General features: G+C 41.9%; 1 protein-coding gene across 1 annotated transcript in view; it reads left to right on the top strand.

Annotated features, from left to right (window-relative positions):
• The window catches only part of TMEM132B (transmembrane protein 132B), a 258,635-nt gene that overhangs the window by 51,264 nt on the left and 182,142 nt on the right, over positions 1-25,229 (top strand). Inside the window, exon 2 of the mRNA XM_056326388.1 lies at positions 18,291-19,170. Coding sequence (XP_056182363.1) covers positions 18,291-19,170 — 880 coding nt within the window. The remainder of the gene's footprint in view (positions 1-18,290; positions 19,171-25,229) is intronic.

Genomic DNA, 25,229 nt, shown 5'->3' with positions numbered 1-25,229 from the left:
CAAAATAAGGGTTTTTTTGCCAACAAATGGATTTGCAGTGCAGGATGCATCCAGAGCTGTTATTCCATATCTAGTGTTTATAAGTAGAGCCAGAAATGCCTGTGGCTCGGTACTTAAGCTTTGTTTCCATACTCTCACAACAGGACAACTGAGTCATTCAACTCCTTACCCTCAGCTGAAATGCAGAGATGAGACTGTGTGGGTGAGGGTGCCTGCATGTCCTCAGGGGCTGCTCAGGGTGGGACCGTAGAAATGAGGGTCTTGGTGTGGACTTCCTTACCTGGTGTGTTTGGTGTTCTTTCTTCTTGTCCTGAATTAAGTCTTTGTGCCTTATCCCTTTGCTGATGCATCTGACTGGCAGAGCAGTGGTAGGTATCAGGCAGTGGATGTTCTTCGGGGCTGAACACAACATTGTCCCTGTTTACTGATCAGAAAGGGTATCCTCTCCTTCTCTTGTCCCATTCCTGGTTTCTCACTCTGGCCAAGACCTGTGCTTTTGCCTCAAGTGGGAAGCAGGGAGGAAACTCAGACTTCATGCCCAAAGGTCCCCATCTATCAGAATAAGGGTGGTAAAGTTTGCAGAGGACCGTCTCCACCAAACTAGCATGATGTTTGTCATCAGTCAGGTGTTGATTTTTATGCTCAGGCAGATGTTGAGGCCAGCAGATAAATATGCTGCCTGAGAAGTTATCTAAATAAATTTTCCAGATCAAGGCAATGTGCAGGAAAGGAACCAAGAATAATTAATCTCAGAGTGCCTGGGAGAAGCAACTGTTCTCCTAAAGCAGGAGGAGAAGCAGAGGTGGAAAGGGAGGTGCAGATGGTCACAGGTAAACTGGTGCAAATAGTGCTCAACACTGGCAGTGTCTGAGGAGCTTTAACTCCAGGGAAAGATGCTGTACTGGTGGGACCTATGAGGAGGAAAGCCTTTCTCCCTACCTGACCCAGGTGGGTTGAGGGCAGGGCATTTTCATCCCAGGCAGGAGGGAAAGGCTTTAAAGTAGCTTTTAGTTTTTTGGACCAATGATTGATGATTTTTATTTATTTTTTTTTTTAATGGAAATAGCATTTTCAATCTTTGTACAGTCAAGCTTCATTCCTGCTCCTGCCACCTCATCTTTGCTCACTGCTCTTTCCATCACTCTCTCCTGGACTGTTGCCTCCTGCTTTTCCTCAGGACGCTCTTCCCTGCTGTCTCTTTTCTCCCTGTGCTGATTCACAAGCCCAAACCTGTCAGTCTTGAAGAATGTATGAGCTCAGGCTCTGTGTTGTGCCTCTCTCGCTATTGGCACATTCCCCCTAGAAGAGCATCCTGCTGCTGTTGGGCACCATGGCCTCAGTCTTCACCCATGGGTGTCTAGAAGGAGTGGGCCCTTTCGTTAGCATCCAAGTCAAGCCCACTCTGATTAGCAGAAGTGGGAAGCATCGTTATTTCCTTTAACATAAGGGGAGGCTGCAGATATTCAGGCCCTTTTGAGAGCAAGCAACTTTTAAATCTGTGCAGAAGTATTGGATTTAGTTTGTTTTTTAAGTACTGGCATCTAAAATTTCTGGTCTTGCTGCCGTGTGTTTGTCAGTAGAAATAAATACAGCTGGGAACTTGAGTGAGACATTTCCCACTGAGTCTGGGAGTATCTGGCTTTATGGATCCCAGCCTCCTAGCGTGGCCCATGGCAGTCACTGAAGGCTTGTTAGTTCCAAAAACCAATCTTGAATGAAATCCTAGACTAATATTTGACTGCACCGCTTTAAAGATTCAGCATCTAGTGTTGTGTTAGTAGATTCCTGGCTGTTGCTCCTGATATAAATTTGAAGTGCTGATGTTAAAAATGAGCTCTGATCCAAAGTGCTCATCTTGCGGTGAAAGTTTTAGCTCATGAATTCATTAATTGTCAGATTATTATAAAAAATAATATTTGTCTGCCATTTTTTGCATCTTTATTTATCTTAACAGTTGCTCCAGATTTATGTTTTTGATCTGTTGTGGGTGTTGTCTATATTGTAGGTCCACATACTACAACGAGGTTCCTATCCCAGCTCCGGAGGAAAATATAGGAGCAATTTTAATGACAATGTACAATTGTACCAACATGTCCCAAAGCCTGGGGAAACCTGTCCATTAAAAATTAATGGAGTAGGAAGTCCTGGCATAAAGTAAAGCCTTGAGTGAAATTCCATGGCTTCATGGACTGTTAATTCTTTATTAGGTTTTCCTAAGACTGAGATAAAAGGCATTTTATCTTTTTTAAGGTTTGCATTAACATGTCATTGAGTTTTATAGATACATTGATCTTCATTTGGCTAATCGAGAAAGGGTAATAGAAATGTGTGTGATGTGCTAGAGCAAAGATAACTCCATAAAAATTCAGATTTTTTTGTTATTTTTATTTATTAAGTTTTCTTCAGATACAGAAGTGTGGTCAGTGTCCGGAGTTGTGAAATTCAGCTAGCTGTATATTTTTATTGGCTATCCTAAGTTTCTCTCTTTCCTTTTTCTTGATGTTTTTTTAACTGCCTTTACTTTCTAGCTAATTTGGCAGTAAGGTTGATATGTCTTCACTGAAAACTAGCAAAGAAGTTTGGCAGTATTTTTTTAAAATACTGTCTGTGTCTGTGATGGATTCATAGCTTTCTTGGCTACCTGACAGTTTTTTGTTGTGGTTGTTTTTTTGTTTTGTTTTTTTTTTTAAAGTGTATTTCAGTCTGAGATGGAGCAATGAAGTGTGTCTTCGGATTCAGAGAAAGGTCCTGAATCTGACTGATGTCAGTGGTTTTTTTTTGCTGCTGCTGCCCATGAACAAAGATTAAGTGCTGGGTCTGCAAGTTTCCAAAAAAATGGACCATGCCATAGGACGTAGCTGGGACAACAGAGGTTGCACACGGAGTGTGTGGGAAGATAAAGACAACCCTTATTCCCTTACCCTAACAGTGATATCTCGGCTTGGTAGAATTCAGAGGGACGTTGGCAAGTCAGGCATTTTTCTCTGCTCTTTCGGTGAGCAGCCCTTGGTGATCTTTTCTGCTTCGTGCAGCTCGGGAAGCTGTGTCTTCCTGCTGGGGGCTTTTAATTGTGCCTGTCTTCAAGAGAAATGAATGATCCTTACTAGACTCACTATGTGCATTTATTAAGGAAGCCTCTATGGAGAAAACGTTATTAATAGCTGTTTTTATTAATGAAGATTGTACAGCGGTCAGTGTGTTAGCACTATGTGTGAAGATATTTGAAAGGGGAACAAAATGACAAATGATTTTTGGTTTCTCTGTGTTGAAACTGTACATCCTTTCATCAGTTCTGCATGTGCATAAAGTAGGGTCAGGGCGGAAAAAAAGCGGGTGGCTATGGATCTCTACAGCTGGAGAGAGCTCACCCTGAGCTGGATGCTTGTCTCTAGCTTCATTGGATCTCTGCACCTTGACAAGTGGGGGACAAATCAAGCACCGAATTAAGTCCTCTGTGCAGCACTGTATGACAATGACCTTCCCTACTTGTTAGCTCTGAGGTGGGAAATCTTCCCTTCCTCCACACTGGATGGACTGCAAGGACTACATTCACAGTGAAAGGGCAGAGGTGGGTTGATTTTGAAGGTGGTCCCCTTCATGTCAGGGGTTTATTTGATCCTTTCCTTGCCAACCAGTCTTGCCAAGCCAAAGTGTCAGAGCAGCTTAGATCTCACTCACTTCTCATCTTCGGTTTCCACTCTTGCAGCCTCTAGCAAATGCTTATTTTAGCACCAGCTGGCTAGGATCCCTTTGAACTCTTTGATATGAGATTAAATGTTAATTTATTACATATCGTTATAGGATTATATATTATCTCTAGGATAATGGAATCCAAATGTTAGAATAGCATGTTTGAGATTTAGTGCTTACGCACATTTTTGTCCACTCAGGAAACAAGAATAGTTGAAGGTAGAAGATGGAAAAAGAGGTGAATTAATCTGACTGATCACAGATAGCTAAGAGCTCAAGCTCTGGAAGAATATATCCAGAGGTTCATAATCTTTTTGCAGTGTTCAGAAGAAGAAGAGAAGTTGACTGAATTGTCTAAAAAATAAGAATTTGGTATCTGCTTTGGGTGTTCCATGGGCTAAATCCTGTGGATAAATTATGCAGTGTGAATTATGTGCTTGGCTCTAGTTACAAATGCCAGACGAAGCAGAGTGCTGAAGTGACCTGTATGCTGAGTTTCTGCAGAATTTTATTCTCTAGGCTATGAGTAGTGAGCAGGACTAAATATAATAAGATATGACTTGAGCTTGAATTGACTCATTCTTGAACTGCACTTGCGATGTTTGCACACAGAGGTTTATAGGACATGCCACTAAGCAGAAGGTGAACACAGCTTTTTTGCTGTTCCCTCTCACTGTCCATTATGGCAGCTTCAAACAGGTAAATGCTGACATTGAGCTGTGCAGAGCTGCACCCTCAGCATGTGCAAATGCTGGTCCATGCCCATGTGTGGCTGCTGTCAGTCGTACATGTGTAAAACCCAAGGCTGGCTCTCTGGTGAGCTGAGGCAGGTGCAGGTGTGAGTTTGCAGGGTCTCGGGTGGGAGCGATGCTGTGCCTTTGGCAGGAGCAGGACAGGCTCTGCATTCAGAGGCGCATAGATGAGACTGGGGTTCATGAGGTCACACTGGATTTACGGGGTCCTATTCCAGCCAGACACTGGGCCTGCAGACTTGTGTTAATGTAAGAAGTGGCCCACAGGAGCAGGGGGCAGCTGTTTGTATTTTTAACCTCTGCACTGAATTATTACCAGTCCAAATTTGCTTTCTATTTCTTAAATGATGCATTTTCCTTGAAATAGCTGACAACTACCACTACAACCTAACCCTGTGTATAAACACTCCTGACGTGGGAAGGTTGTTCCCAGACTTTCGAGTTCTCTCAGTCCTCTTCCCAAGCTGCTACAGATTGCTATCAGTGAATTGTTTCAATTCAGAGGTAATAGGGCAGATTGGGTAGGAAACACCACTGTAAATTAGCTTGCACCCAATTCACACCTTTGTGGTAGTTTGTCCTGATAGGTGAACAGTTTCTGCTGTGGTCAAGGCACTGGCCTAAACTAATCATGTTGATGATCTGGAGTTTCCTAAATAGTATGCTATGTTGGGCTATGATAGTGATGTCCTGCAACTCTTCCTCAATTTTATAATTGCCCTTTCATTAAGAAAAGAATTAGATTAATCTTTTTGTCATCTTAGGCAATCTCATATCTGATCGAATTCACTTCTCTTGACTCTTGAAGAGCTTGAAAATGCTGTCAGCTAATGCTCATTATCTTTTATTACCTTAATGTATCAACAGAAGTGAACCACACAGCAAGTATGACCTCATCCAACTTTGTTTTTTGCTTGAGAGTTTTTATTCTTTGCCTATAAGTTAATAATTGTCTGTGAGCAAGATAACAGTCTTTGGTGCATCGCAGTATGAAAGCCATAATAAGGTTTCACTTTCTTTATACACCAATATTTTGACAAGATCTCCTTGAACTGCCTCCTCCAGAGCTATTGGGAATTTTCCTTGTGCTTAGAAAATTGAACTCTAAATTGCTAATCGGCAGCAGACAGAGAAACAAACACCCAAGAAGTCCTGGGTGAGGCTGCAGGCTCCTTCTTTCCCCAAGAGGAGATGTTCTTCACGTGTGAATGACAAGCTGCAGCCTTTGATCATTGTAGTTAAGAGAAAAGCAGTACTGAGGGATGGTTATTTTGTCCGTTCTGACAGTGTTTGCCATGAATTTGTAAAATATGTCAAATATGTATTCATAACGTAAAATAATGCATTCGAGCGTGAAAAATTATGCTTTGTTCCGATAACTGGGATGTGCTTGAGCAGGACTGTTTCAATAAGCAAGGGAGCAGGGGAGGAGGTCAGCAATCACCTTAGGAATGCGAAGCTCTTTTACTCTGTAACAAATTAATGGAGTTGCTCGAGGCTGTTGTCATTCCAAAAATAAAATGTTGAATTAAGTAAAGGAATCTGAGAGACAACAGAAACTTTTGTTCTGGGTATTGGGGGTGGGCCGGGGGGGGGGGAAGCGAGGGGAGAAGAGCTGTCATTAGGAAGGAAGGATTCATGTTTTCCTGTGCTGCTTGAGAGGCATATATAAATTGATAACTTAATGATGTTTGAACTGCAGAGCTAGGGCTGTGTGGTTGCTCCTGTGAGAGTCGGAACACATATTGCTCTGGGAGTCTGGTTAGTGTAATATTGGTTGCCTGTGAGAGCAATGCAAAGTGCAGGTTGAAGATTGAGTTCAGAGAAAAAAGGTGTGGGTATCTCTGAACTAATAGTGGTGAATCTGTAAAGCCATGGAACTTCTTCTGAAGCAGCTAAAAGTCTGTGTGGCCTCGCAGGTCTCTGTCCTGAAACTTTGTAGCTTGTGCCTAAATTTCCCAGTGGGAAAACTCGCTGACGTAGTGAGACTGCACACAGGCCTGAAATGATACATATGCCTGCATGTTTTGCAGGGTGGTACCACAAATCTTGCTGCAGGCAACAGCCTGCAACTCTGGAGTTCGGTGGGGAAACCTAATTGAGAGCCGACTTCTTTCCACAGACCTAAACACTGCAAGATTTAACCAGAAATTTAACTATCTGCATTACTAACGGTCCCCAAAATCAGCATGTGTAGTTAGGGTCGTGATCCAGGTGAGAAATCCAACAGTAAGGGGGAGTGAAATGAGAACTGATCCCAGTGCTCAGGCAGAGCTGTGGGACTGGCACTGGACGCAAGATTTTGCTTTACGTGTCTCTGCATCCTGTTTTGTTTTATCATGGTCCCCCAGTGGGGCTGTGCATGGCGTATGCTTTTCCTGGGATTACAGTCACAGTGGGATATGGATGAGTGCTCGTAAGACAGAGGATTTTCTGTGCATTCAAGACATATCTGTGTTCTTAATAACTTTACAGGGGTTTTATTGTAAGCTGCTTTTGTGGTTTCCTGCAGCTGTTCAGGCCCATCGGTTTGGAGCTTGTTTCCTCCAGGAGCTTCAAAACAACAGGATGGAGAATCCAGTGAAAGCCCATTGCTCTGGAGAAAGGCTTTGGACCAACCTTACCTCTTTCTGACAATGCCTTTGGAAAATCTGCTGACAGCAGTTTAATATCCTGTAATTTCTGGGTCATGCAAGGATTTTTTCAGTATCACTGAAGGCAGAGGCTTCTGTGGGGAGAATCAGAAGTGCTACAAAATGATGTACCTGTGTAACATGTGGATGCAGGAATGTAGAAAGTCTATAGTATACAGAACTTCAAGTTACTTTGCTTCAGTTCGTCTTTAGGTGTAATACTCGAAGCCATTGACTGTGGTTGCAAGCTGGGGTTTGCAAAGAGAAACACAGCCAAGATCTGGGTCCTCCAGGAGCCAAGGGAGAGCTGCCAAGGAGGGATCAGCCCAAACTGGGGCAGAAGTTGTTGGTATTACTGCTTAGAGGAAGAACTGAAAATGCTGAAGCAGATTTAGGGAAGGATCCTTATGAAATGGCATTTGCTCCTTAAAATGGGAAAGCAAGCAATGAATTCAGCACTGTGTTTCTCTATTGTTTTAATGGTGAACTCAATCTGGGAGTAATGGCAACCTGTGTTAGTGATTTGCAGAGCAAAGCAGGCTTCCTGAGAATCTGGGAAGTGGAGTTGAGAGTGACTTTCTGGTTCCTGGAAGGCAGCTGTACCATGGCATCATGGGATGCTGTTTATACTGTTGTCCCTTTGTTCCCTGTCCCACCCTTTTGGGGCACCATTTGGTGGGGTCGTGAGGGCCTTTACCCCAGTCCTTTACGGCTGTATCAGTGAGTAACGTTGTTGAGAGATGGGGATGCACTTTGCTATTCAACCATAGCTGCTTAGATCAATATCTGCAGCGGGAGAATGATTTTAATAAAAGGACTCTCTCTTACCTTTCCTATCTCCATGACAGATGGACCCCAGCTAACATAAATCCTGGCCTTTCTCCTGTCAGTCTCTTGGCTTTGTGTGACATAGATGTTTTGACACTGAATACAAATATTTCACAGTTGGCTAATAGTTTAGAGCATATATTTAAGAGATTTACTTTTGCAATCACCTGGTGCCTTTAGTGAATGTGTTTGCCTTGTAAGGCCTTTCTGTTGTTTGGAGAATATATCCACACACTCCCATACACATACTCATTTTCTGTTGTTTCTGAAATATCACTGAGGGAAAATGAGTTTTGCTTTGGATAACGATAGTAGGGAGCCCTCTCCTAACCTCCACTTTAGCAATGAGAACCTCCAGTAGCTGTGACAAACCGTATTTATTAAGTGCCAGGAGGGGTGCACAGGGGTTTGCAGTGCTGGCAGCTGGAAGCACCAACTCTCCACTAGAGCAAGGAGCAGTGCCAGGACCAGTGCCATGTGGTGGGGAGCTGGGCAAGTGGTTCAGCAGCCCTGCTGTAGCCTCTGGGACTGTGACCTGGCTTAGCTTCACCTGGGGTGGCTGTGCCTCTCACCTCCCCCCACAGCAAAGATGTGCTGCCTGTGTGTGCAAATCACTCTTCCTGAGTTGTTGGTGCCCTGGTTTTCAGGGTTGGTTTTAGCAATGTCCACCTCTGGCCAAGAAGAACTGAGGGGACACTGGAAGGGAGAAGGAGGTTTTAGGAAATCCTAATGCTGTTTACGCCGGGGGGAGCACCATGGGGCAGGCAGTGGTGTTCATGGTTTGTGTTTATGGGTTTCTGTGCACCAAGTAGCAGGTCATGCAGAACCTTTCTGTGTGTTTGCACAGCTTTAGCAGTCATCTCTCCTCTCCAGGTAACCAGAACAGAAACCCTCCTTGGTTAATCAGGTGGTTTTAAACTTCAGTTTAGCTTGCAGGAGTGGCTCTGTCATTCAGTTCCTTCAGCTGATGAATTCATGACCTTTAGCCACTGTTCCGATGCCTCTAATTGTAACTGGCAGGACAATTTCCCCATTGCTGTTATATGCGAGATGCAGAGAAACTCGCCAAGAGCAGCCTGTGACTTTTAACCACCATATCAACACCCCTGTTTGAAACTAAAATGGCGAGTTAGGCCAGTGATCAGCCCAGCAGAGCAACCTGAGCAATTGCAACAGTGACATTAAATGAGAGAACTCCATGGAGGATTTCCTCTCTTGAGCACCCTCCCTGCACTGAGGCTTGGGCAGTTAAAGCAGCTTTGTCAGTTAGCTGCACTGAGGTGGCCTTGGCTGTGCTGAGTGTGATATGGGGGAAAACTCTCTTCTAGCACTCAGGGAATTAGTCTGGGCTAGAAAACTGCAGTTCTGCAAATATCTGTATCACCTTTGTCCGAGGAGGCGGGAGCTGGAGATGGCTGATGGAGACTTGAAGGAGAAGCCCTGTGAATGTCTCATCTTGTTTGTGCTTGGTTTTTGGAGAGGAAGTGTTGAGTGTCCCCATACTTTCTTCAGGCTCATGCTTTTTCTTTATAGGTTCGCCCTCAGCATTTGTTGTGTGTCCCTCACCCATTGGAATCATCCCCTTCTCCTTAATGATCATCCCCTTCTCCTCAATGGAAGGACTATTTTACACCCAAGAGATTTGGCCATGGACTCACTGGCCTTGGGAGGCCATGAATACCTGTCTTAGGAGCACCGTTACCCTAAGCTTTGTGCAGTCTGTGGGTGGGACCACATAGTGCTTCTGCACAACATCTAGGTAGTACTACAGGAATGTATTTCATGTAACAGCTAGCTTTTTCTGCCAGACATGTTTGAATAAATGTTTTTAACAATGAAGACTTCAGCCAGAAGCATGCGTGTGAGTGTGAGGCAGCGATGAATAAATAGAATACGTGATGACATAAAGATTTTATGGGATATGGGGATGGGCACATTACTCACAGATGGTGAAACCATCCCAGTATGTTTCAAGAAAAGCTGTTTTAGGGATGTTTAGAGAGTTTTTAAATTTTTTTTATTGTGACTATTTTTTCTATTACTCCAGCCCATAAACCCAGGTGCCTTAGTTACCATGTTTCCCACTGTACAGAGTTCAGAGGGAGCAATAAAATCCTCTAAAACTTACCTGAAATAGCCTTCTTATGGTTACAGATGTCACAGGTTTAATGTCCTGTATCTCAGGCCTTTCCAGGCCTTGACATGATGGTAGCATTTGGAGGATCTCTTTTCCCTGGTGGAATAAAATTTCTACTTTATAACCTATAGAGATGCTGAATCTTTGGCTTAGAAACTGTGACAAGTTTAACTATAACAGCCAGTGTTGATGATTCAGGAGGAATTTGCACTCTTCAGGTTTGGACAGCATAATTTTGAGCAGTTTCATATTTGGGCAGGAATTGTGCTCATGTCTGGTAGTTCTCAAAAAGAAATGATGCTGCTGGGGCTGCAGAAGCATGTCCTGTCTAGGAAAGTTAAACCCTCATGAGAGGTGAACTTCAGTTATTATAGTGTAGTGCATTACATATATACTGTTATTTCATCCTAATTTTTTTTTTTTTTTGTGTCACCTTTAAGCTAAAAGAACTTCAGTCTTTGGAAATAAACATATCCACTTGGAGAGCCATTCTGCTGTAATGATAAAGGTTCAGCTATAGCTTTATACCTGATAAAATCTTACTCAGGCAAATCTGATGTCTGCATGGCCTGGAATGAAAGTCAGAGGGGGAAGCACAGTAGTTTTGTTGCTTGGGTTGCATGCTATTCTCTGGTTAGGATAACTATGTGGTCTATTTTGATGAACAAGCCTGAACAACTCCTTCCCAGTAATAATGTTGTTAACAGTCATGTTCCCAGAGAATGGCAAATAATGAGGTAGTGGCTTAATGAGGCAGTTCCTCAACCTTTTTTAAAGTAGAGCCTTGTTGTATTGGGGGGGGGGGGGGGGGGGGGGGGAATGTAATCTCTAATCTGCTGGGTATAGTGTTGCTATAAGGGTTTTTATTTTCAATTAAGTAAAAAAATAAAGGTAAACTTTGCATATTTTTTAATGCATTTACTTTACCCCATTTTGTTTGTGTGCTTGTTTAATGCTGTGTCTTCTTGTTTTGCAATTGTTTCAGGAATCACCTCTGAGGGAGCGCAGATTAAGAATGACCATACCAGGTCAGAGCGCAGATCCATCTGGCCCAGCAGCCCATTCCTGATAGCACCCAAAAGCAGATACTTGATAGGAAAGAGTAAGATCAGGCAAGCACAGAGGATGCTTCCCCTAAACATGCTCTCAGCAGCCTGTGGCAGAGGTCCTGTCTTTGCATAATGCTGATTTAGGGAGTGCAGCGAGCAGTATTCTCTCTGGAGTCCAACACTTCGCATGCTTTCCTTGTTGGACTGATGGCAGTTTTGAGCCTTTTTGTTTTTCTCCAGTTTCCAAACTTTTGCTGATAGAGAACCTGAATTAATCTTCAAGCCTTTTGGGTATTGGATTACACTCTGCCTCACTTCTTTCTGTGCCAGCAGTGCTGGAACTGGCATCGGATGCTAATCCTGCTGTACCTATTCACTCAGTCGTAAAGGAAAATGTATGAAAACAAATTGCTAGTCCAAGCTAAATTTAGATTTATTCAGTAGGAGTTAATTATAATCTTTATTTAGTCCCAAGTGATGCCTTCTTATCATACACTTATTATAGCTGAGAAAATTAATTTTTATTCTACCATAAAGGTGAATGTAATAATCTGGGTTCAGGAAAGGGATTACTTTAATAAGATTTATAGGCAGCCTTTCAGACAGTACAGTTTTATTACTATCTGCATGTGGCCTTGCTGTATGTATATCTTTCAGTATGAGTGACTGTGCAAAATGTACGCAAGCTAAAAACTGTAGTAAGCACCAGCTTAGAAACTTCCACATCCAACTTAGTTTCTTGGCAATGGTAAGCAGGCAAAGCACTTGACTTACTTTGGAATACAATAATACAGTTTATTACTGAACTTGTGGCCTGGCCAGGAGTTTCATTCATATGCATTGTTTAATTTTGCACTGAAAAATGTATTTTAGTAGACGAAAGATTTATGAGGGCCAAGATCCTGCTTTCAAGGTTTTTGGAAGCAGAGTGATGGGCAAACAGGCATAAAGTGTGGGAAGAGAAGCTTTAAGTGAGGAGTGAGCCATCAGATCTCATGGGCCAGGACTCCTTTGCCCATAGATATCTAAACCTCCAGGATACTGGTCTGTGCTGGCCACCTTTAGCAGTCGAGTTAACAGACAGAAATAGGCTTCTCCCAAGGGTGATTTTTCACCCCTAAGATATAAGTGTCTAGGAGAGGATGAACGAATTCTGGAGATACCCTTTTCTGTGATTTACTGAAGGGGGGGGCGGGGGGCGGGGCTGGAGTGTGTGCTGGGCATAGGTACCTATCTAAAATGAGGTGGCCTGGCTTGTCGAAGGTGGCCAGAACGTGTAGCTGCAGTGAAGCTTGGTAACAAAAGTTTGACGGAGGCATTTGAAGGTACGTATGTGAGATACTGTCCCAAGCCTAAAAAAGTTAATTAACAGCTCTTCAATTTTAAATGTTTGGATTAAATATACTTTTTTTTTTTAAATGGCATCCTTTTTCTTGTCTTTCAAAACGAGCTGCTCAACGAGCAATGTTTTGCAAAGTGAATCTGTCTCCACAAATGTGTAATTAAGATCAAACGTAAGCAGTGTAAACTGGTTGGGAGTCCTACATCAAGTTCTATCCTTATGTCAAACTAGGATAAAAAGAGAGAATGAGAAAAGCTTAAAGGGATCCTATCATCTATTCTCATGCTACAGTTTTTTATATGTTGACAGCTTCTGGGCTGTCTTTAATGTTTAAAAAGTATTGGGAGCTCTTCTTACCTTTTTCTTGCAGTGTCATTTGTATTTTCAAATTTTTCTGTTACAGTTGAAAAGACTGTTTGTTATTAGTTTGGGGGTTTTTTTGGTTTTTTTTTTCTTTTCTGTGCTAGTACAGTTCACTGTATAACTACCGCAAGTACTGAAGGAGCAAGACGTGTTTTTGAATGGTAGGAAATGGAAGCTGTTCTTCAGTGGGACTATGATGGGCTTTTCTCCTCCTTTTCCTCCCTAATATAAAACTGAGGAGATGAGTCACAGGATGGACTCTGAATGTGGGAAGTAAACAGTGACATCCTCCTTTCATGGTTATTTTATTAAATTTTGAATGAGTCAGGGAGAGCACAAGGCGGGTGTTCATTTAGGCTGCTTAAATCCTTGCACAACCCAAACTTACCCTACTCATAGGGCTCAAATTACGTCTAAACTCATGGCAGAATTTCACACTGTAATCATCTTCCTCATTTTCCTGCTGCTGGGATTAAGAGTCAGTGTTTCCCCAGCTGTAGCCAGGCCAAGTTACCTTGCACAGCCTCTTACGGCTGGGATCCCCAAACAGCATCAGGTCTTACCCTTGCATGTATGAGAGAAAGTGACCTACATAGCTGGTCCAGTATTAATTATTCTCTTATAATTTATCAGCTCCAGAATAGCTTTCCTTGTGTAGACACCCTATTCTGGGATACAGTGTGTTTTTATTCAAGGATAATGTCTGCATTTCTAGAGCAAAATAATTATTATGAATAGGGCCATTTTTATAGTGGAATAATGTACATGTGTAGTTTGGTCTTTATGGTCTTTAGTGAGGGCTGGTGGGAAGGGCTGGTGATTTTTCTCCTGTACAGACAAGCCATTGATTGCCTCTGTATGAGTCATGGGTAACATCATAGTACTTACTGGCACCACATTACTTGAAATTATTCCTCTTTTACAAAAAGGAGTGTCTGTATGATCTCACACTACAATTCTGATGATGCTGCAGAAAATATGAATTTTAACATTTTCACAGTTTTTCCACAGGTGCAGGGTTGGCTTTCCTGTTTATTTTCAGAGAAAAAGGATATTGAAACAGTTGCAATTTTAAACCCTTCTTATTCCATGCACCTCCAACTTCAGAATTATTGAGTGCTTATGGAAGACTTGGCTGCTGTTAAGTAGTTAGCTGAAGGAGAGGAAAGATTCATATGTGAAATTTGTATTTATGCGGCAACAGGAGTAATTTTCCTTTTTATTTGCAAAATTGTGAATTGTAAAGACTTACCTCTTACTACAGCTTAACATAGATGCATTACTTTTTAATACTGACCTGTCACTGCCACCGCTACCTTCTAGTAGGATACTTGTTTTGCTGCTTATCAAATTGTATGAAATGTAGCTTGGATGAAATCTTGACTTACATGAATGGCAGATTTTTATTGAACAGTGTAGGTCACTACAGCTATGGCTTTGCATGTGACTTACTCCTTTGCTGGTTTTTGTGGCATTAGTCCAGGGTCAAGTGTGATTAAAAACAAAAGCAATGGATAAATTTATGGTTAAATAAAAAATTATCCAGACAACAGAAAGGAAGATTTGTTTGATGTCTGAGCTGGTGAGAGTAAGGACCAGAAGGGGCATCTCCCTGATGCACAGCATTACATGGTTGGTTATGTGCATGGTGGCTTCCTCTCTGCTCTTCACAAACATCAGAGGGGCACTTCCATCTGCAGTCTCAGAGTTTGCAGGATGAACTGGGCCATGAGGCTGTTGCCTGACTCTGGAGAGATGGGTTTTGGCATAAAATGGGAATGATGAGATTTTACAAGTTGACCTGTTGCTCTAGGGTTCTTGGTATTTGGCTAGTTCAAAATAGTGTTTTAAAAGGGGCAGAGCACCTGCTGAAAACCTGTTGCAAGGTAAAAGTTATTTTATAAATTCAAGCTAAATATGTCATATCCAACAATGTGTTATTTCCACACGTCTCCCCTCAATGCCACAGTAGTCTGAGAAACACTGTGTCAGCCTTTGGGATAGCACTGGGCTCGTTTGGCCTCCATTTACTTTTCTTCAACTCTTGCTCTCTTTCATTACGTAATTAGGACTAACCCACGTTTTTTTCATCTTGTTGGAGTGCTTATTAAAGGAGCAGGTGATTTATTAATTGCTTTGTTGCACACCAGAAAGCTGAAAATGTGTCCTGTTTCTGATTGTTACTGTAAGGAGATTGATGCCATGGTGCTGATGTGCCAAATTAAAAAGGCGGGGTGTTGGCCTGCCATCATATGAAGTATTTCTTTTTAGATGTTCCTACAGTGTCATAAAATGCTGCTAAATTCAGATATCATATTTTGTTGCAGGCTGGTTCTAGGACAAAGCCCAGCCCTGTCTACTGGTGTTTATGGCTTCCCATATAAGCTTTCAGACAAAATTTGTGTCTCATTTTGTTTGAGTTACAGCAGGCTCATACCCTAGTCCTCGTACCAGTTCTGAGAAGAGGCACTGAATGTTGCCACTGTAATGAAATGGAGGAAAAGGAAAAACATACCTCTTAAACTTCCTGTAAATTGCTGCTTGAGAGAGATGAAATATCTGCATAAAGGATAGGAGGGGGGAAGTTCTCTAATATAAAACCAAATTCATTTAAGCCTTGCCTTGGTTTTGGCTCCTCTTTAGGCTCAGGAACTATGTCAGTGTTTAAATCTCCTCTGCAGTCTGGCGTGTTTTCAAAGAAAGCAAAGTTTAGCTCTTCCCCCAGAAATCAGAGGGTACTCTTGCTGCTGTGTGTCCTTTGCTTACCTATACAACTGCACAATTTTTATGATGAATGCAACTTTTCAAAAGTATTGCTTTCAAATGTAGCTCTATTTATCTGCAATTAATCCAGGAAGGTGGTTGTCTGCATTTGACTTCTTGGGGAAGAAACAACACCCTTCCTCTCCTTGCTGTCTTGGCTTTCACAGGAGCAAAGTTCACTTTCAACAACTGAGTTGTGCAATTGCACAACAGCAGACTATGCTGTGTCAAGGTGCTCTATAAATAGCAGCAATAACAGAGCTGCTAAAACATCCCTTGGTGACTTTGGTGCTAGAATTGGCATTGATCTTCTCCATTCTCCCTTCTCCTCTTGCTACAAGCAGGATGAGGTTTGACCCCCTGTGTTTCTCAAGCACTTTGTTATTCAGTGGCGGGACAAAAGTGTTTGGGCTCCCACAGAGTAGCACAGCAAACAGTAGTGGGGCATTGCCTGACCCCTGCTAAATGGTGGTCACCAGCTTCTGCTCTTTGCCACCGTCCCTGTTGTAGGTTGCTGTGGGTTCCTTGCCTTATGCAGCCTCCTGTGCCCAGTGCTATTGGGCAGTGGTGTCCATCTCTGCTACACAGCACCTACTGCTTTCTGTGGTGTCTGTCACCTGTGCCTCCTGCCTCTTAAACTGCTTGTAGCTTGGTTAGCCTTTTGCCTGGAGAGACTACCTCTGTCTTCTTCCAGAATTGCTCATCACTACTTACACCCCATGGCTTCCCACAGAGAACCGGCGTCTCTGGTTTCTGGATGCTGCAGGGAGTGCACCAGCTGCCTGTTGTTCAGAGCTGAACGGAGAGCTGTAGAAGGGAAGGGCTAGAGTCAGATTTCTCCACTAGAAAATTGGTTGTCCCCTGGGTGAGCTGTGATACCATAGCAAGCTGGCCCATGTCAGTGGTCACATGGGGAAGGGAGGAGACAGTTTCTCATCATCTGGATTTCTGCATTTCAGCTGGGTGCCCAGATCTGTGGCTGCATGCAGCTCAAGGAAGGTGTTGGCTGCACTGGTGTGTTATGGGAGATGGGTTGAAATGTTTATGTGTGGGCATAAGAAACAAGAGGACAGCCAAGTGGGGTGATTGCATGGCAGCTGCTCTACAGTTGCATTTGCTTGTAGAGCTGAAAGGAAACCCTGAACCTATCCTCATGTGGAGTAGTGAGAGGAGACTGTTGATACTGTTTCCTGCTGAGATTTTTTTAATGCTTTTGTAAATTTTTGCATATTTACTTGTTCCCACAAAGAATATTCCAATGGCTGCAGAAATACCTTGACGTAATTAAAAGCAAAAGCAGAAGTACTGTGATGAAATGAGAAGCATTTAAACGAGTGTAGATAATATCAAGCCATTGAAAATAAATGAGCAGAATTTCAACCGAGGACAAGAGTGGAGCAAAGTCAAATGGATGAGATTTGCCCTAGAATCTGTCTTTGCTAAGTGTAGGCTTTAAAAATACACAACCTGAAAAAGATAGCTTGAATATTAGAGCTTTTATCTGTGCTAAATTGTAGCTGCAAGTATCTGAGTCATCTGGCTTGTAACAGGTGTAATTGTTTGTGTGGTTGTGGCATTGTGTATCTGCTCTCCCCAGTCCTGACAAACAGGAAAGTCACTGCTAAGCTTCAGCGAGAGACAACAAGAGCTTTGACCTTAGGATCTGTCATTGTTCCTTTGTTATCTCTGCACATTATGGAACTGCTTCATTTTAATTCATTTGGTTTCTGTTTATTTCTTCTGTGGCAGTCCCAGGAGCTTGCATTCACTGGATTTCTGTTGGAGCATATGAATTGTTAGTTTGAAAGACCCACCGTTTCTTTCTGGTAGAATCGCAGCCCAGATTTAATATATCTCACCATTAATTAGAGATCAGTCCAAACCAAAGATGTCTGTTTGATCCCTCCCTCCCTCTGGAATCTTTTCTTGCCTGGGAAAAATTGCTCAGCACTGGCTGGAGGATTGACCATTGTGTTGTAGAGAAACTTCTGTGGCTTCCAAATGTGTTTCATTCTCCTCTGGAATTAAACCAAAAAATTCTTCTAACATCTGTGAACATTCTGCGTGTAAAGGGTTTCTCTCCTCCTCTCAAGTTCACTCTTGCCTATAAATCCATCCCACCAAGACCTCTATCAAACCCTGTATTTTTTTGTGTGAAAAGTTTTGGTTTCAGTAACACAAAGCTTTTATCATTTTGCCACTAACTTCCAAACTGCTGTACTGGCAAAAGTGGATATGGAGTGATGCAGATTTGCAGCCTCCCATTTCATTGTGTGTTAGCGATGTTAGACTAAAGAGAATGTTCTATTTTACTGCCTACTAATGTTCAATATGCCAGTTTCTTATGTATATTGAAATGTGGGTGAGAAAAAGTTCTAAGTTTCATCTGGGGATAGAAGAACAAAAACCAACCAGTACAAAGTATTAGAACTTAGATTGGGATCTGGCCAATCAATCTCCTCCTTGTTTTATCCAATACTTGATTAATGGCTTTCAAGTAGATATTAGATTGGGAAAGGTGGAAAGGGAGCTGTACAGCTGATGCAATGGGATGTTTTCAGTGTATGAGCCTTGAGCCAACAGTGTTATTCCATGGTACCTGTGTCAGATTGTTTCATAATTGTGGCTAACAGTCTTGATCTCTGGTAAGACGTCACTTTTGAGAAAAACTGAGGGGCATGCTAAGCAAACATTAGAGTTGTCTTTCTGTTTCCTTTTATCTTTGGCCTGCAGTGGTGGAGAGCCGAGGAGGGATCATGGACAGCATACAGAGATTTTCAAACCTGCCAACATACCTCCCTGCGAGCTATCACATCTGCAACGCTGATATTTTCTTCTTCCTCAAAGAAGCCAACCAGGATATCATGAGGAACTCCAGTTTGCAGTCTAGGGTGGATTCATTCTTTATATACAAAGCCAAACTGCCACCTGTCCTAAATGCCACATACGGACCCTTTTCTGTTGAACAGGCTGTTCCCTTGGATCTCATGCTGACTTCTGCATCTTTTGGTTTCACAAATAAGTTCACTTTTAATTGGAAATTAAAATCTCACATAATCGACAGCTCAATCTATTCCAACAAACCTAAAATACAAACCTTATTCTATATTGCGGGGAAGGACTGGGATGACTATAATCCTGCAGAGAGTTTGCCTTGTGTGAAGATGTTTGCTTTCCTGGAGTCCAGAGAAGTTGTGGCCAGCTGTAGATTGACAGGTCATCTAGGATTATGTGTTGCAGAGCTGGAATTGTCTCCTAGCTGGTTCAGCTCCCCTTCACCCCTGGTTTCAGAGGAAACAGCCTCCCTGGAAGGCATTACTGTGGAGCTCTTCTATAAGATTTATACAGCAGATGGGGAATGTTCTCCAGAGGATGCAAAATGGGAAAACAATATCCATGCAAGTCAAGATAATGAACACAAGGCTTTATCAGCTATGGAGAGGATTGGTAGCATCATTGTTTACCCAAATCAAGACAAATTAAAACAGTCTTCACTGAGGCTAGATGAAAATGTCGTTATTCGCTTGCCACTCAACCCCGTCAGAGAAGGTGACGTTGTGACCTTTCATGTTTCCCTGGCTGATGACTCTCTAGCAGACCAGTTTGTATTAAGGTAAGGGAATTTTTAAAGTGCTGTATACTAAACAGTCTATGTATAGGGATAAATTTGTCAGGTGTAATTTCTTTGGTTATCTTCAGTGTTTTCCTGAGAGATTTCCTCTCCAACTGCGGAAAACTATAAATACTCTTGAATTATCTGTGTGGATGACATTTTTTGGAACATGGGAATTGATTTTAAAGTACGAGCTATAAATGTTTGGTTTTTTGTTTTAATTCTATTTGCTTCTAGTCATAATTCTGCCTCTTAAATTATGCCTCTGTAAGTCAGCCAGGGTAACTGCTGTGATCCATTTTGCTAGACAGTTCACAGGAGGTTTTTCTGTTTCTTCGGTGAAGCTTCCTCTCTTTTAATCAACCTTCTTATCGTCTTTACAAAGGCCATGGCATATATCTTGCCCAGGTCAGATGTTGTGAGGAACTATTTTGTTGCATTTTACAGAGGCGAGCTGACAGGTGAGAAAATGAGATGTGCCTCAGCTTGCATAGGAAGTCTTTGGCAGAGCCAAGATTTGGATCCAAACTTTGCAAGTTGTCTTAGGTTTTTCCATAAGACAGCCCATCCTGCTCCCTCAAACTTTTGATGTCTTGTTGTGTGGCCCATTTTTGTTTTAAGTTTTGAGACTTTCTGGTGACCTTTACTTGCGAATCTGCCTGTAATAGGAGAATTCAGGCATTTCTAACCGCCCCGAGGGTTACTGCTGCATATTTGTTATGTCCTTAGCTGTCAGACTGTGGGTTCAGAGCTGCATACAGACCAAATTCAGAGAGAAATGTGAGCCAGACTGGGGGAATAAAAGGGCCAAAAGGTAATTGGAAAGTGTCATATGCTGTGAGAATGTGAGACACTTGGGAAAGAAGAAGTTGCAGCCCATACCAGCAAACCTCCAAACAGATTCGTGCCTTGCTTCTAACTTTTTGATCTGAGAACTGTGGGAGCAGAACATGACAGAAGTGCATTTTGGGGACAGATGTTGAGAAAACAGACAGCAAACCTTATGCAGCACTTTCAAATCATTCAACATTTGTGAAGTAGCACATGCATATTAATAAACTTCCAGATTGCTGTGTGAATCAGGACAAGTGGTTCATAGTGCAGTGCACAGGCAGAGAGAAAGAAATGGTGCGCAATGTCCCAAGCACTTCCATCTACTCAGGGTAGGGGGGAAAACGCATGAGAAATATCATAGGGTTTAACTAAACTTTTAAAGGTTTGTGTCAGGAAGGGTCTTCCTATAAACCCAATTTATTCTTGCCTTTAACTGGCTTTACTGGTTGTTTGTTTGGTTTTTTTCATTAAATGTGGTTTTGGCCGGTATTCATTGTCAGTATATGACCAGCCTCACGGAGCAGTCAGGTTTTGGCAGTTGTGTATTGATCCTCAGTGCTATAGCAGAGAGATTATGGAATTTGCCTAAGGCTCTGCAAGGATTTAACATCAGCTCTTAATTCTCATCTTTTTGTTCTCTTCGCCACACCACCGATAAAATTCCCTAGGTATTAGAGACAACCTAAGTTTAGGATGTTTTCTTTCCATTGGAATTTCTACAATAACATTTACCTTGTAACGAGCAGTGCAAGAGTAGAATTTTGATATTTCTGCTGGCCAGGAAAGCACCAAAAACTTGCAGAGACAGTTTTGAAATGCTGTCTTTAAAAAGAAAAATGGTTTCTGGAAGCACTGAACACAGTAACAAGCCTGGGGTTTCAAGAAGCAGAAGCTGAGGGAGTTGAGACCCTCCAAAGTGGGGAGCCTCAGGATGAGCTACAAGAGCCTGGCTACTGCTGAGACACTTGTCTTCTTCCACAGGCCCCTTTGACTTACATGTCTCCAGCTGTCAGGTGGGAGTCACTTTGCAGCACTCCTGACACACGGAGTGTGTATCTCTGTGCTCCCAAGCTGCTGGGAAGGCAGTCAGGTTTCCATGGGCATTTCCTTCTTTGAAAAGTGTACGGAATGGTTCATTGACAGGAGGTGTTTCTGTTGCAATATATCAGCATGTTTTACATGCCCAGAAATACTTCCTTGGAAAATTCACTGTTGGTTCTATGTAGTCTAGCCTATCTGGTCTTTTATTTGGCTTTGTTTGCATTGTGCTTTTCATCAGAGATACTGCAAGTATTTTTATTTAACCTTCAGTTGAATGCTGAAAGTAAGAGGCAAAATGCAATTCTGCTGATGGCTCACCTGTCCTTCAGGATGGAGAGAGCACCAGCGACCGTTGCTATGTTTATTTCAAATGACATACATGGGGCCCATGGAGAGATTATTCATCTGAAGTTTACATAGTAGGCAGGGAATTATGCCGAGGGAAATACAATCACTGTAGCGCCTGCATCTAATTTATGCAGTTTCCCTCGCAGACTTTCCCTGTTTTTCAGCTCAATGCTAATGTCTGTAAAAACCCAGAAGGTTTTTATATATGTAGAATTTCTGTGTGTTATAGCCAGAGAAAAATGCGCTGAAGAGAATGCTTGCCTTGGGAAATATATTTTTGCCTAATGTAACTGATTGTTTTTAATCATATCTGTTATAAGTGTAGTGGGGGTGAATTGCAGTCTGGCTCATATGAGATGATAGATCAAAATCAAGTCATTCTCAACACAGTGTTTGATGCCAACCTTGAGCTCTGACAGTATGCAAAAGAACAGATATGCTCAATTTTATGCACCTCTTTACTATTTCATGCTGTGTTGTGTAGTATTTTATTTTATGTTGGATTTTGTTCTAGCAAAACTGAATTCAGTTCTCATCTAAGAGCAGATTCTTCCTCGTTTTGGTAAAATTTGGGATTCTTAACCAAGCTTGGAAACTGAAAAGCAATTGGAAACAGTTTCTTGATTCAACAGTGTGCTGTGTTGAAAGATACTTGTTAAACCTCCATCCTTCCAGTAATGTTGCTTACAGGGTGATGCTTCACATTATATGTGAAGCTCCAGCTATCACTTCCAGTCCCTTTTCATCAGTCATATTGCTCACTTTGTTGACAGATAATCTATGCATGTGTGCAATGAAATTCTTATGACACTGGAGATTAATTTGTGGCCTTGCTGGTCTGGTCTGTACTGTAAAATTTACCATCTGTGAACATAAATTTTGCCCATTATGTTAGGTGGCTTGCCACTAAACATAGTTTAACCATAAAAATAGGTGAAATGGGCTATGTTGTCATGATTAAACTTTTTTACGGGGTACCTATTAAAAAAAAAAAAAAAGAAAGAAAAGAAAAATTAAGCACAGCTTTGAGATTCCAGCAGGACTAATACATGCATCAGTGTCACAAATTTTCAGGCACTTTTTATCTTTTGATGCACAGGAGTATCTCTGTTACCTTCTTTACTGACAAACTTAGAAGAAGCATGGTAAAGGAGAAAAGATAGAAATCATGATTAAAGAAGGGGCAGCACCAACTTTTGTGCTATTTACTAAACAAAAGTCTCCTGATATGCATGGAGGAGTTGTAAAAGAGACAGGAGAAAATAATTCTTGCTTAACTGGAATGATGGAAATCTCATCTAATAGCACTGGGAATGGCTTGCATTTCTTTTGTGCTGTATGTTATTATTTAATTCCATCTTGAGACTAAAAGGGTGTATTTAAAAGAAAAATGGGAGTAATTTTGTACAGCAAGAAAACGTTTAATGGAATAAATGGACAGTCACCACTTGGTTGTAGGAAAGAAACTAGGACACTCACTTTATAAATAAATGGCACAGTCTTGTCCCGTTTTCCAAGTCTCCCCATTGAAACCGTCAGTGAGGATGTGCTGGTAATGAAGGCTGAGCACTAATAGCAATTTGTCGAGTCACAGACAAAAAGTGGGTTTGTCAGCATTCGTTACACGTCCCTAACACGAACGACCCATCCTCCTTTTATGCCCAATCAGAATAGAAACAGAGATTGGAGATATTCCAGGAATAATAGTAAGGGGCTGAAATCAGGTAATGAATCCCACGCTAGAAAAATGAAAGCAGCTGTGGTCAGGATGCGGTCCTCTTGTCTGGAGGGGAATGGCGGGACCGTGCAAAGAAACCTCACTGTTGTTCGGTGCCTAGGCAACCTCAGGGAAAAAGATTATCCGCTCCTCTCTGCCATGCTCCACATATTGCAGGGCAAAGATTACTTCTTGATTTTTGGATGAACCAGTACAAGGTGTAATACATGCCGGTTGGCTTTTGCTGATTATTCTCACTAGGAAAAATTATATTAAGGATTTATATTAATAAACATATATCCATATGGAGGAGGTTATGTCTCCTGCTAAGGAATAAAAATAGCACAGGCCATTAAAACTGACTTACAAGGCTTCTGCGTTAATAATGAAAGATCTGTAGAAGTCTGAGCAGTCGTCTAGAAGGCCAGAAAAAGATCATTAAGAGGATGTCTCCTGCCAATAGCTGCCAAGAGCAAACAAGGGAAAGAAAACAGAAGGTTTTAGATTTGGAAATGCATAGAAAATCAGAGCATGCAGGCTCTGGGGAATGCAGCTTGGCTGTGTGCGAGGAGAAGGCTCCATGTGGCCTTCATTGCTTGTAACCAAGCTGGTATGAATGGGGAAGCATGGCAGGATTATTACTGATGAGAGAAATAAATGATTAACTGAAGCATCATTTTAGGGAGAAAATTCAGCAGAATTGTTGAGAAAGGGGAAAAAATACACTTCTGAAATTAATAAAATGCTAGTTCAGTTTTAGAAATAATTATGGAATTAAAGCATTACTGGCAACTTGGGAATATTTTGTTTTTACCCAAAGATTTTAATAAACCCACAATGAACGTTTAAATTCGTTATTTCTCTCTTTTCTCTGAATGTACATTGGACTAACTGTAAAATATGAAATAATAATATGTAATATTAATAAAAAATATCAAGCACTGCCAAGTCTGGAAGTGCCAGAGGTGTCTGTGCAACCTTAACTCAGCCCATGTATATATGTATTGTGACATGTCTCTCAAAGACAAATTCACACTATTTTTCCCCAGATCTCCTGCTTCATTTGATGCATATATTGTGTTCCACTGTTTTATCCTCTTTTTGTCACTGAATAGTAAAGGGAGTAACATCTTTTCAGGACACTCCTGCGAAGCCTGGGGGAGCTGTCACCAGAATTTTTTTTAGCTTGGATAAACCATTTCTATAAATTCTCTTTCAGAAAGGGTTGAACCGTTCTTTTACTTTTCTTATTTCTATTTGAGACAGGCACGTGGCCCAGAAAAAGTGGCTTCAGCTGATGAAAGGCTGGCGTGATGGTATGGAGTTTTAAATTTCACAAAGATGTTGTATGAAGTAGTTAGACCTGAATCTCTGTTGACTGAACTGCAAAAGGCTGGGTACCTGCAGGCAGTACATGGCTGTGCTGCACCCACATGCATGAACCAACCTACCCTAGAAATAGTCATACCACACTGCCAGGTTTTCTCTCCTTTTCATGTGATTTAAGATAACCTTCTCTGCCCTAGCTATGCCGGAGAGGGAGGAGAAGAGGAACCACCTCCTCATACTGTCTTAAAACCAGCTAAAAACAACAAAAAAATAAGCTCCTTCCTAGAGCTCAAGCAGTCCTAAAAGCTTAAAAACCGATGGATATCTGACAGTGAATAAATGACCCAGTGAATCCTGAAAGACCCTGCAAGACTACAGTCAATAAAGCTTTTTAATGGAATTTTAGATAAAGGTCAACTATCTGCTACAATAATCAGCCATCCACGATCACTCTTCACAGGAACAAAACAGGCAGAGCAGCAGCCCCACGCGTCAGCAAGAAGCTCTTGTTAGTTGTTGGATATTGGCTTTGAAGCACTTCCAGACGGGATCGCAGCATTGTGGTGATAAAATACTATTTTTTTATTGAGACATTTTCTGATGCTGACTTCTGTTGGCCTGCAAAGGGAGTCCTGAATGTGCCGCCTTGTCCAGACACACAGCTCCTCGTTACTGTGGTGTTACTACGGTGTTATTAAGGTAAAGGAGGATGAGACAGTGATGGGAGGCTGTGGTGCTGCTGAGTTTGGGTGACTGTGGCAAGTGTCCGCACTGTCTGCCCTTTCTGTCA

This window comes from Falco biarmicus, chromosome 1 (assembly GCF_023638135.1).
Source record: "Falco biarmicus isolate bFalBia1 chromosome 1, bFalBia1.pri, whole genome shotgun sequence".
Classification (NCBI taxonomy): domain Eukaryota; kingdom Metazoa; phylum Chordata; class Aves; order Falconiformes; family Falconidae; genus Falco; species Falco biarmicus.
The sequence above is the reverse complement of the archived record's forward strand: the minus strand, read 5'-3'. Positions and strand labels throughout refer to the sequence as shown.